Source organism: Oryx dammah, unplaced genomic scaffold (assembly GCF_014754425.2).
Source record: "Oryx dammah isolate SB20612 unplaced genomic scaffold, SCBI_Odam_1.1 HiC_scaffold_14, whole genome shotgun sequence".
Taxonomy (NCBI): domain Eukaryota; kingdom Metazoa; phylum Chordata; class Mammalia; order Artiodactyla; family Bovidae; genus Oryx; species Oryx dammah.
The window spans coordinates 22,182,947-22,195,401 of NW_024070198.1; the positions used below are offsets into that span (position 1 = coordinate 22,182,947).

The 12,455-nt window shown below is 42.7% G+C and overlaps 1 protein-coding gene across 10 annotated transcripts in view; it reads left to right on the forward strand.

Annotated features, from left to right (window-relative positions):
• GBF1 (golgi brefeldin A resistant guanine nucleotide exchange factor 1) overlaps positions 1–12,455 on the forward strand; it is a 123,956-nt gene that overhangs the window by 89,228 nt on the left and 22,273 nt on the right. For 9 of the 10 annotated variants that reach the window (XR_005723494.1, XM_040254266.1, XM_040254269.1 and 6 more), the window contains 5 exons: positions 2,398–2,529; positions 6,926–7,044; positions 7,582–7,690; positions 8,198–8,258; positions 9,418–9,472. Coding sequence is in view for 9 of the 10 variants with exons in the window: in XM_040254266.1 (XP_040110200.1) it covers positions 2,398–2,529; positions 6,926–7,044; positions 7,582–7,690; positions 8,198–8,258; positions 9,418–9,472 (476 nt within the window). In the remaining variant the exon portion in view is untranslated. Of the gene's footprint in view, positions 1–2,397; positions 2,530–6,925; positions 7,045–7,581; positions 7,691–8,197; positions 8,259–9,417; positions 9,473–10,191; positions 10,291–12,455 lie in introns of all 10 variants that reach the window. The other variant, XM_040254274.1, reaches the window with a different exon arrangement.

Consider the following 12,455-nt stretch of genomic DNA (forward strand, 5'->3'; position numbering starts at 1 on the left):
TTCGAAACCTTCAGCTGAAGCAGCCCTGCAGAGACAGATCACACTTCCATCAATTTCAAGCCTACTGAGAACAGTAGAGAAACTTCTCTTTGGTACATTAAGTCATTTGGCTTTGGGAGCCCACACCCTATGTGTGTGTTAAAATTTATAGGACTCAAAGAGTCAGTTTTAACGAATTAAAAAAATTTAAAAACAAACAAAAAGAAACAGAATATACTTCACCCTGAAAGTGTCAAATGCTGGTTGTAAAATTGCCCACGTCTTTGACTACAAAGCAAATATAGGTATAGCAACTGGGTGAATGCTCAGAAAAATCTGTTCCCTATCCTACATCTCAAAAGATTTTTTTCCATTTAACAGTTTCATATCTCAAATATTCCCAACCTATTTTTTTTTAAACAACAAACCAAATTGTTCGTAATAGAGTTGTGTTCCTAAAGCAGCAGAACTAGATGACTTTAATTTTCTCAGTCTGCTTTTTAAAGGTATTTTATATGTTTTAGTTTTCCCAAATATTTCTATTCCTTACATCTGAACGCTTTACCGTCTTACACACACACACTAAGGTCTTTCTCTAGGCTTTTTCTGCAAATTGTACGTCTCTTGGTGGGGGTAACGGGGGATGAAAAGCAGGTTTTATACAGCTGATGTGATCACTATACAGACAAGCTTGGCAAATGCTACCCAATCTGCCAATTAATTAAAGCATTAATCTGAGGAGCAGCCGGGCCAGGGAATATTTACCCTGAGAGGGGCGTGGTAGAAATTGAGTGGGAAGCTCCTTGTATTTGCATGAAAATGAAGGTGCTTAGGAAACCAGCTTCCTTTTGTCTCTAAAGGTGGGGCAGCCCTTATCCAGTCGCTAAGTCTTTCCAGTCTGTTTAGGAATCCTTTTAGGAAGCTAGAGTCTGCCGTAGAAAAACAAAAATTAAACCCCAGGCATAGTAGGGTACTGAGCAAGTCCAGTATAGAGTAGCTTCTTAGACCTGGAATGAAACCTAAATTCAGGAGTTTGTGCTGACAATTAAGTAGAATAGATGTAATGTTTTTGCAGGTTTTAGAACCATATGTATGGGTTCAAATTCCAGCTCTGCTTCTTACTAGCTGTGTGATTTGGGGTCAGTCATGTCTTGTCTGAGCCTTATTTTTTTCATCTGTAAAATAAAGATCATGAATTGCCTCATCATCTCAAGGTAGTTAGCCCTTTACTTACTGTAGACTGAAAGAAGACTGGAGAGTGATTAGAACCTTTTGGTCCAGTTCAGTAGCTCAGTGGTGTCTGACTCTTTGTGACCCCATGGACTGCAGCATGCCAGGCTTCCTTGTCCATTACCAACTCCCAGAGCTTGCTCAAACTCATAACCATCAAATTGGTGATCCCATCCAACCATCTCATCCTCTGTTGTCCCCTTCCCCTCCTGCCTTCAGTCTTTCAGGGTCTTTTCCAGTGAGTCAATTCTTCGTATCAGGTGGCCAAAGCATTGGAGTTTCAGCCTCAGCATTGCTCCTTCCAATTAATATTCAAGACTGATTTCCTTTAAGGTTGACTGGTTTGATCTCCTTGCATTCTAAGGGACTCTCAAGGGTCTTCTCCAACACCACAGTTCAAAAGCATCAATTTTTTGGTGCTCAGCTTTCTTTATGGTCCAACTCTAACATCTGTACATGACTACTGGAAAAACCATAGCTTTGTCTAGACAGACCTTTGTCGGTAAAGTAATGTCCTGCTTTTTAATATGCTGTCCAGGTTGGCCATAGATTATAAACTGCCTCCAACACAGCCTTTTGTTCTTTTTAAAATTATTTTTCAGCAAGGGACTGTAAACCACAAGTTTCCCCCTCAGCTTCCTGGGATGTGCTGCATTCTTTATCTCTGAGAGAAGTGACCTTGATTATAACTACAAAAGACCTGAAGACAGCAGCTCATCCTGAGATTTCTTTGGCCTGTTGGCTGTACCCAAGATGAGGTTTACCTGTGTATCCCTACGGAGGGTGGTGAAATGGACATGGAAAATTGACCCAGCTGTATTGATGATATTAAAGGATTACTGTTAATTTTTAAACTGTGGTTTGAAATATGTATGTGTGTGTGTGTATATATGTATATTAAAAACATAAAATTTACTGTCTTAACCATTAACTTATTGTTAATTTTTAAACATGGTAATGATACTGTGGGGTTTTTTTTTTTAAGCTTTTTAATCTTTTAGAGCTACAAACTAAAAATTTTACAGACAAAACAACATAGTGTCTGGAGTGTGATTCAAGATAATCCAGAAGGAGGACGATGGTCACAGCAACTAAGAACTTTGCCTCACAGCACAGACAAAATGGCCTCTTTCTACATGTAGTTTCTTGTAAGATGGCACCTCCTCATGCTCATTTCTTTTCTTACAGAACTCTCAGAAATTGAGCCCAATGTATTCCTTCGTCCATTTCTGGAAGTAATTCGCTCTGAAGATACCACTGGCCCTATAACTGGACTTGCACTCACCTCTGTCAACAAGTTCCTGTCCTATGCACTCATAGGTAAGCACTTGGGCTTTTTTGAGTGACCACACCCTTTCATTTCCTTGCCATTTCCAGGGTGGTCAGGCTTTAGGCAATGAGCTGGTGATGCTGGAAAGTTTTCCCCAGCTATCTGTTTCCTTGTAGAAAAGAAATAGGATTGTTTTTTTGGTTACTTATCACACTAATTGATTGAGGTTGTACAGAGTGGGGAGTGAGAGGAGGTTTCCTTGGTACTACTGATTTCTTTGTGCTTTGGAGGCACAAAGGATATGATGCCCTTGGAGGTTTGATTTTAGTTTATCTTTATTTTTCCAGTATCATGTATGATTATTTTAAGAAGATAAATAATAAAGAGTTGACTACAAGAAAAGTTAATGGTCTCTCTCAATGTTCCTCATCCTTCTTTAGGTAAATGATGTTAATAGGAAGGTTTGAATCTTTCTATACCTTTCCATACATGTATATAAATATATATAAAGTTCTACTTCTTTTTAAAAAGAAATAAAAATAGAATTGTGTGCTAAATTTTTTTCATTTAATAGTATTAAAACAGTGTACATAATTATCTATCTGATTTATTATTTTCCCTCCAATTTTATTGATATAATTGTCATATAACATTGTATTAGTTTAAGATGTACAGTATAATGATTTGATATATGCATATGTTGCAAAATGATTACCATACTTAGTTAAGTCCGTTACTTCACATAGTAACAAATTTTTTGTGTGATGAGAACTTTTAAGATCTGTTGTCTCAGCAGCTTTCAAACATACAACACAGCATTGTTAACTACAGTCATCATGCTGTACACTACATCCCCAGAACTTACTAATCTTATAACTGGAAGTTTGTATGTTCTTTTTTTATTGTAATAAAATATACATAATATAAAATTTGCCATTTTAAAGTATATAATTCAGTGGCGTTAACTACATTCACAGTGTTGTACAGCCATCCCCACCATCTGTTTCTCAAACATTTTCATCATACCAGACAAGAAATTCTAACCATTAAGCAATAATACACCATTTCCCCTGCCCCTCACAGTCCCTGGTAAGATTTTTATTCTTTTGGTAGCTGTATAATTTCTATAGTATAGATATAACACAGTTCACTCAATCATTCTCTTATTGGAAAATATTTAATATTAGGTTATTTCTGTTTGTTTGGTTGGTTTTTTTTTAGAAAAGATTTATTTTTGGCTGTGCTGGGTCTTCCTTGCTGCACATGGGCTTTCTCTAGTTATGGTGAGCCCAGGCTACTCTCCGTTGTGGTGCACCGGCTTCTCATTGTGATGGCTTCTCTTGTTGGGGAGCAGAGGCTCTAGACACATGGGCACGCTGGCTCAGTAGTTGAGGCACACGGGCTTAGTTGCTCAGGGGCATGTGGAATCTTCCCAGACCAGGGATCAAATTCATTTCCCCTGCATTGACAGGCGATTCTTAACCACTAGCCCACCAGGGAAGCTCACATTGTTTCTTATTTTGAGCCATTATCAATAATGCTGAAATAAGCTTCCTTGTTCACATAGCTTTGTTATAAAATTTCCTTTTGTATGACAGATTCCTGTACTTGAAATTTGAATGTCTTCTCCTTTATTGAGTTGTCTTTGGTTTTCTTATCAGTTTGTAGAATTTCCTTGTACAGTGAGAATATTAACCCATTATCTATCATAGTGTTACAGATTTCTCTCAGTCTAGCCCAGATGTTTTATCTAGTCTATTGTTTGTCTCTGAATTTATTTATGGTGTATTTTTAAAATTTCTTTTTAGTTGATTTTGTCACTCAAAATCCTGAGTTCTTTTTCTCCTGTTGTCTGCCCATGTGCAGTCGTGAGCAACACAGAACACGTGCAGCTATCCTTATTTCTAAGTGGGGAGACAGGAAAAGTGGCAGCTCAGGTAGCTAGCAAGAAAGGAAAACCACCTTCAGTTCAAGGCAAGAAAACTCTATCTTTTCTAGAAAATTGGATTTGTTTAGTTGAACATTCAGGATTGGGAGCAAATATGCTGGTGCCAGCTAGGTTCTGAATAGGGGCATCAGCTTCTCCAGGCACCCTGGTCCTAGCTTCATACTTGTCCTAAGCAAAAATCAGGCCCAGCTGCTTAGAGCCTTGCCCTGAGCACCACCTGCAGGTCATCTCTCTTCATGGCCTCCAGTAGCTGCCCTCTGTGCCTTTTCTCTCTCTCTGCTCTTTTCTCAGTGTTACTGTCTGGCCTTTCTTGGCTTGGCAGACAAGCTGGTCATTGGAGACCTCAGGCCAGCTGGTCACTGGAGTTTCCTGTGGTGGGAAAAGAGAATGCTGGAGGTGGTGATTGCAGTGGGCATGAGAAAAGGAACAGGAAGGAGTGTATGAAAGCCAGAAGGCAAAGGAGATGAGATTGGCAAATTTCCCTGCAGTCTTCTCCAGGGTGGCCAGGAAAGGAGGAGATTCTAAAGAAGAGGTCCTGGGGAAGATAAGGTCTGTTAAGTGAACCAATCTTTTGTTTAGGCTGCCCTTCTTGAAGGAATTGCCCTCCATCTCTCAATCCTGTGATGAAGGCTTCTAGGATTATTTTAGATCCTACTCCAAAGACCAGCCTTTTATTTGGCCCCACACAGCTGCCAGATCAGGATTTGTGCCTCTGATTGCCTGGCTTGTGAGGCCCTGCCTGTGGTTCTAAGGACCTGTCACTTGTACTTGCCTTTTTAGAAAATTAAGTTTGCTACTTCATTCAAGCTCAGAGGATAAGAGCTACAAAAAGATCAATAGAGCTTAAACCACTTTAACTAGGGAGGTTACTGAAAGAAGGGAAGAAATAAACCCCCAGAAGTTTGTGAGGTGAGAGCAAGGCTGCCATCCACTAGGAGCTCTGAAACACCCACACGGCACCAAGAAGGTCCTGGATTTTCTGAGCAAGGAAAGGTCCTTCTATGGACTCTGTCCAGCAGGCCTGTGAGAGAGGACTCAGGCAACTGCCTTGAGAGTATAAGATTTTCTGTATTGATTGAGAGAAACATGGAGAGTTGGGTAATAGAAGGAGCTGGGTCGCTTCCTCTACTATAGATCATCATGAAATTGGCTTCTTTCTGCATGACCTCTAAAGTAGCCATTCATGATGCTGAGTAGAGGCATGAAGTAAATAGGACAATGAGAGTCTTTGACCAGGTATCAGAGACTAACCAGGACGGAAGAGAAAAATGAAAACCAATCACAGTTGATGAAAGTGTTCTGGCTCATTGTTGAAAGAGAAATGTTCTGGTTTCTCAGCCATCCTCTGAGCTTCAAATTCAGGAACTCCATTATTTTCAGGTACAAGGAAAGAGAATGGAGAATTTCTTCTAATTCCTATACTTTAAAACTAGGAGGTTCTCTTACCTTACACCATGTCACCTCTGGAGCATTTTTCTCTGTCGCTCACAAAGTTTTTGTCATATCCCCATCTTTTTTTTCCTATTTGGGCCCCTCAAGAACAATCCAGGCTGTTCTGGAGAACCCTTGAAGCCTTGATGGAGGTCACTTCTTTGTCTACTCCTTATGGGTATTTAAATCATGAATGGGAGCAGTTTCCTCCTTGGCAACATTTGTGTTAGCTTCTACCCCAGTGTGGTTGTCAGAGCTGGCATCTCCCTTCTTATTCACACTTTAAGGTCTTCCTCTCTCCTGCTTCCCAGTTAGCTAGCCTCCAGCCCTCTTCAGTTTGTCCCCTGTCACTCCTTAATCTTTATTTAAGGATATTTGTCCATGACATACTGTTTTTAATAAGCATGAAACCAAAGCAGGAAGTGCTCTCTGATTTGCTGTAATGAGCACCCAGATCTGCATATTGGCAGCAGTGACTGTCCATTTTTTCCCTCTACTCCCCTACCTCAGTTGCACCAGAATATTGCATTCCAAAAGCAATCAGAGAGATGTGTTGAAAGAGAACACATGAAAAGAGAAAGGCTTCAACCTTGGTATTCAAAGCTCTGGCCCTCCCAGGCACTTGCTCTGGGCCAAAACCTCAAACTTCCAGATCCTTCCTCTATCAAGTGAGTAGCTTTACATCACTGATTCCCAAGTGTGGTCCCCTGACCAGCAGCATTAACTTTACCTGGAATCTTTTTAGAATTGCAGATTCTCAGGCCCCATGCTAGACATACTAAATCAAAAATTTGGGGTATGGGCCAGCAATTTTTATTTTTTACAAGCTCTCCAGATGATTCTGATATGTGATTGAGAACCACTTTTACACAGTAGCGTTTGTGCTGAGACAGGCACAACATATATCAGCCAGTTACAGGCAAAAACTCTCAGGTAATTCAAGGAGCCATGGGTTAGAGAATTGAAGAGGAGAAAACTAAAGTCTCTCAAAATAGACCCTACACAGGACGTCTTGACTTTCTGTCTCTCCTCTTCATATCCTTTCTTTTTTTTCTTTGCTGGAGCAGATCCCACCCATGAGGGCACAGCAGAGGGCATGGAGAACATGGCAGATGCTGTCACCCATGCCCGTTTTGTGGGCACAGATCCTGCCAGCGATGAGGTTGTCCTGATGAAAATCCTTCAGGTAAATGGAGGGGAACAGCAATTAGGCTAATGGCCAGGAGCTGGTGCCTCCGGCTCTACTTACCAGAGCCTGCCAGCAATGTGAAGCTGTGTTTTGACTCCACTGAGGCTTAGAGAGCTACTTTGTTTCCAAACAAGCTGCTCCATATCCAAAGTAAAAGCTTTTTCTAAGGAAAATAATTAAAAAGCTTTAAATTTGATATTGATATCAAATAACCGGAACCCTTAATACACTTGTACCTCTGGCAGACTGTACCTGTGCCATCCATCCGTTGGGTTTGTGGGCTAGGGCAGAAATGAGTGCTGAACTATGTCAAGGTCATATAACGTAAAGACACAGCTCCTAAGATAAGCTCCTGAGACTCGACCACCAGCACCAAGTCGAAGCAAGGTCAGCATTCTTGCTAACCTCTTTCTCACCCCTGAGTGCTTCCATAGGAGACTAGAGAAACAGGAGGCACTTTCTCTCCCCTCATGTACCCCCTTCTTCAGCCAGCCTGTCTTGTTTATCATAGTGTCTCCTTTTTTTTCCTGGTAGGTACTGCGGACTCTGTTGCTGACCCCAGTAGGTGCCCACCTAACCAATGAATCTGTGTGTGAGATTATGCAGTCTTGCTTCCGGATCTGCTTTGAAATGAGGCTCAGTGGTAGGTGCTTGAATACTGGGCCCGTCATCATTCCTAGGGGCAGTATCTGTGAGTATGAATATAGATGCTGTCTCTGAACCCAAGAGAGAGAGAAAACTCATGACTTCTCCATCACGTACCTTGTGGAGCCATAGGGATCTTGAAGTCTCTGTGCTTGACAATTTGTTGTGTGGCTAGAAGAGACTTTAACTCTTTGTGCCAGGGCAGGAATTGGGCTAGATCGCAGACTGACTCAGCCCAGAACCAGATCTCCTTCCCTCGAGGTTTCTGGGATTGACACCGGCCTACAACCCCTGAGAACATACCCTTGTACCTTTTTTCCCTGACTCAGTAGTGCCATCTAGTGGGTCAGTGAAGTTAAGGCTGCCAGGCTGAGCTGGAGCTGCTTTTAATAAGTTTGGTATAATCCTTAGTAAACAAGGTTTGGAGGGGAGTCTGCTCTGAGAAGCCTCCTGATAATAGCACGGCAAGTAATGACACCTGTGTTATTTGTTTTTGCCTGTGCAGAGTTATTGAGAAAATCCGCAGAGCACACTCTCGTAGACATGGTGCAGCTGCTCTTCACAAGGTAAACCTGCTGCTGTTTGCTTCAGCCCGGCTGCCCAGGCCTCTTGAGCCTGCCTGCTTCCACACAGCCACTTCAGGGACCTGGCCAACCCCACAGCCACATCAGAGGCTACTGAGATTGTGGATGGGAGTAATTCTCTGGGCACAGGGTTACCAGGCAAGGGAGAAGGAGAAGGGAGCTGGCTTGGCCTCAGAGGGAAGCAGAGGGTTGTTTGATCTAGGCTGACAGAACTTCTGCCTCCCAAACTTGTGTCAGTTTCTGTGCAGGTAGCAGCTGGGAAAGGAAACCCAGAGGAAACCAAACTCAAGGGAGCCTGGAGCAGGTTGCTGAGCTCCCAGAGCTCAGTCCAGATTCTGTGAGGAAGAACCATGGCTAGGGTAACCAGCAATCCTGGTTTGCCTGACTATCCCCATTTGAACACTGAAAGTCCCATATCCTTGCAATCCAAAACCATTGGTTACCCTCATCAAGGCCCTCAACTTAGCCCTGAGGCAAGCACTTTACAGCTTCCCCTAAGGGATATTGATGATGGAGGAGGTTATGCACGTAGGGGAGCAAGGGTTATATGGGAAATCAGTGTACTGTGAACTAAGATTGCTTTTTTAAATAGTCTATTAAAACGCGCACACACACTTCCACCTGGGATTTGTTTTTGCTCTCCAATCTGTAAATAATAATCTTTATTACCCACAGACTAGATTTGCCTCTGGACCCTGCTGCTAATTGTTTCCTACTTCGCAGGTTCAAATTTACTGGTTTCAAAACTTCATCTGCCTTTCACTTTGACCCTGTGCCCAGTCTCCTGGGGTTTTAATAGACTGCCCTCTCCCCATATCATGCCTTTCAGCAATATCTGCCAGGTGAATACAAGCAGGAGAGTATCAGTTTAAAGATGAAAAGAGCCTCTGCACTCCAGAGGGTACTTAGTCACCTTTCCCTCATGACAACTACCTTCTTTTTTAGAACGTGTCTGTGTTCCATGTTCCTCAATTTCTGTGCCCCTTCGATGAAGCTCTGAAAAGGGTGAAATTAGCCTGTTTCTTTTTCTAGCTTTTCCTAAGAGACTCTGACCTAGAGCATCTTTGGGCTGTGGCTGGCATGAAGGGGAATATTTGTTGTTATCCCTAATTACAGTCCATGGGATTTTCTTATCTTACAGGTTACCTCAGTTTAAAGAAGAACCCAAGAACTATATGGGGACCAACATGAAAAAGGTATCTGCTATCCCTCACCCAGACTTCAGTCTCCCAGCTTCTGTGCTATTGGGATTTTCCTGGATACCCTTGCTTAGCAAAAGTATGCTTTTGCCTAGACAGGTTTGCTTGGAATCTAGAAATAGTTATCACTCATTTACCAAGAAATTTTCCAGGTACCTCTTTCCCAAGTACCTCTCCTTCCCCAGCCTTTCCTTTCTAGCCTGTCTTTGTTGACCCACCATGTAAGCTAGTGAGCCAGTCCTTCATGGAATCTGGGTGAGGCCCATCAGGCTGGGCAAAAAATGTATGCTGATAAAGGCAACAGTCCTGCCATCCCCTCAGGGCCCAGTCAGCAGGAAGGAGACCTAGAGAGGCTATACCTAAAATCCCCTGATGCTGGAATAGACTGGGCTCATGCTTGGGCTAGCCTCTGACAAGATAAATCAAGTCTGACTCCAGATCAGAAGATTCTCAAACTGCTAGGAGAAGAATGGTGTTCAGAAGAATGGCCTCTTTCTGTCTTAAACTGAAGCCCTAGACTTCACAGGCCTCTGATGAGGATTCTGCTTGCAGCCCTACGAGCTTCTGCCCTTGAAGCTGACCCTTGGCTACTTGGTGCATGAACCTGACCTTCCCATTTCCCCTGCCATCCATCCCCATCCTGCCCTGTGCCCTGTTGGCTTGTGTCTGAGTTTATTTCACTCTGTTTAAATCGTTCGTTTGCCTGTCTTTCACAGATTTCTCCATGTCTCCTCAACAAACTGGAGCTAAATAGTGGGGAGCAGACCAAAGCCCTGAACCAGTTAGAGAGGGTACTACTCTTTAAGAACCTCAAGGTCTCTCTCCCTCTCCCTTTCCTTACCCCCTTTTAATTTATTTATTTAAATGTTTATTTTTTATATGCAACATCTGGGTCCCATTGTCCTCTGTGTAGAGCACAATTTACCCCTCCCTAGTAATATCTCATGGCTTTGGAAGAGCTACATGTGTTTTTAACTTTGCAGTGTTGGGAATTTTCATGGGGCATCTGGCTGCCTGGAGGCAGAAGGAAGCCTTGAACTGGTAACACATTGTGTAGTGAACCTAGATAGAGAGCCTGGGTCCTGCTGACATCTTGTGAGGAGGCTTAATATCTACCATTTCTAGGGGAACTATGAGGGACCGTCAAACAAGACCCTTCACTTTTCTACCCTCTCTCTGTCTCAGAGCTGGCATTAAAAAGCTTAAGCACAGTCCTTGATTCTAGCTGGATAATTGAACTTGGTTTTGAGGGAAAGGGTAGTCTGTCTGGTTGAGGTCTTTTTTTCCTTGGTTACCATTAAAGGATTCATTCTAAGATTTAGGACTCTAGATGGATGAAAAGGAGCCAGGTGCCAGGTTAGCCCAGGACACTGGAAATACTTTGTGATCTGCCAGGGGGCCCTCTGTCCTTGAGAAGTAGGGGAACTTAGAAGAGGTGCAAGCTAAAGATTACTCTAATCCCCGTATCCCTGCTTTAGGAAGGAGAAGGAGAGAAGGCAGTATGGGCTATCTAAGCTATCCCAAGAGTGTGCATGCTAGAGGTGTAGCTGTGGACATCCAGGTCATTGAAGATGGACTGTGTGTGCACTTGGCAGTCCGCAGGCTTGTGCTCTGTCTGCCTCGTCTCAAAGTTTCATATTTGTGCTTGCCTAGTCTCAAGTTGCAGCTCTCTTCAGTGGCTATCCTGCGTTTTGCCATGTTTATTAAGCTGGAACCTGCCCCCTTTTTTTAAATAAAGCTTATATTGTCTGTTGGAAGTAGAATTATACGGAAAAGGAGATGAAGAGTTTCATGAACTGTACACCCCAGCCCCCACCTTAGGATCTTATAACAGGGAGCACAGCTATACTTTTAAAGGACTGAGACACTTGTAAGAACTGGCAGCCTCTCAATTCTTACTCCAGCCAAGAGGCAGAGAACACTCACTGAAATGATCAGGTTAAAGCTGCCTTTGCAGAGGATGGAGAAGGAGACAGGGATATGATCCTAGTGTGGGAAGGAATGTCAGTGACTGGCTTCTCATTGAAAGTGGGACTACCTGGAGTTCCTGAAATTGGGGAGCCACTTGGAGAGAAAAGTTATCTCACACAAGTCAACCCAGATGTGAGTGTTTTTTGGAGCTCAGTGACAGTTTACAGTTTAAGCCAGGAGGTTCCTGTTTTCCCTCATTGATCTCTTGGACTTCTGGCCTATCTGTATGTTTGATTGACTCTTACCTCCAGAATTTTCTTTTGCCATGGACTTGATCCAGATGAGCTTCAGTGGTTCCCGGAGGGAGCATCCTGGTTCCTGCTTACCACAGGAACCCCAGTACTCAAAGCACTTGAAGCTCTATTCTAGGCATATGACTGCTGGCATTTAGGAGATGCAGGGACAAAAAGTGTAAATCCAATGCTAGGCTGTTGCTATGTTACTAAGAGCTGGAGGTGGGGCTCAGCTGTTGGGCCTCTCTCCTTTATGGGTGGAGATATGGGTAGGGAGGAAAAAATTATGTGGTTTCTAAGCAAAACTTCAAAGGTTAGCCCAATTCTGGAGGGCTTGGGGGAAGAAGGGGGCCCTGTCTCTCAGATAGCAGAAGGAATTGAATAGGCCAAGGATAACATGGGTATATTCAGCCTTTAGAAAGAGGCAGGGAGAAAAAATTGTTTCTACTCTCTTTTATAGTCATGTTAATAGTTCCTAGAAAAGAATTTCTATTGCCCATCCCAGGAATGGTCCATCAGTCTAGGAAGAGTTTGATATAACTGAAGGGGGATTAGATTCAAACCATAACTGAGAAGGCATCAGGATTAAGAAAATGAAATGAGCCTAAACAAAGTAGCTGTGAACTTAGAGTGGAAAAAAATGCATGAAAATTTATACCCTAAAGTAGTCAACAGGTGATAAAGGTTTTCCTTTGTGACTAAAAAGAAACTATAGGAGGGATTAGAAATATAGCAAGAGAGAGGGAAAAGGAATAGAGCAAGAGTCTAAGAAATCA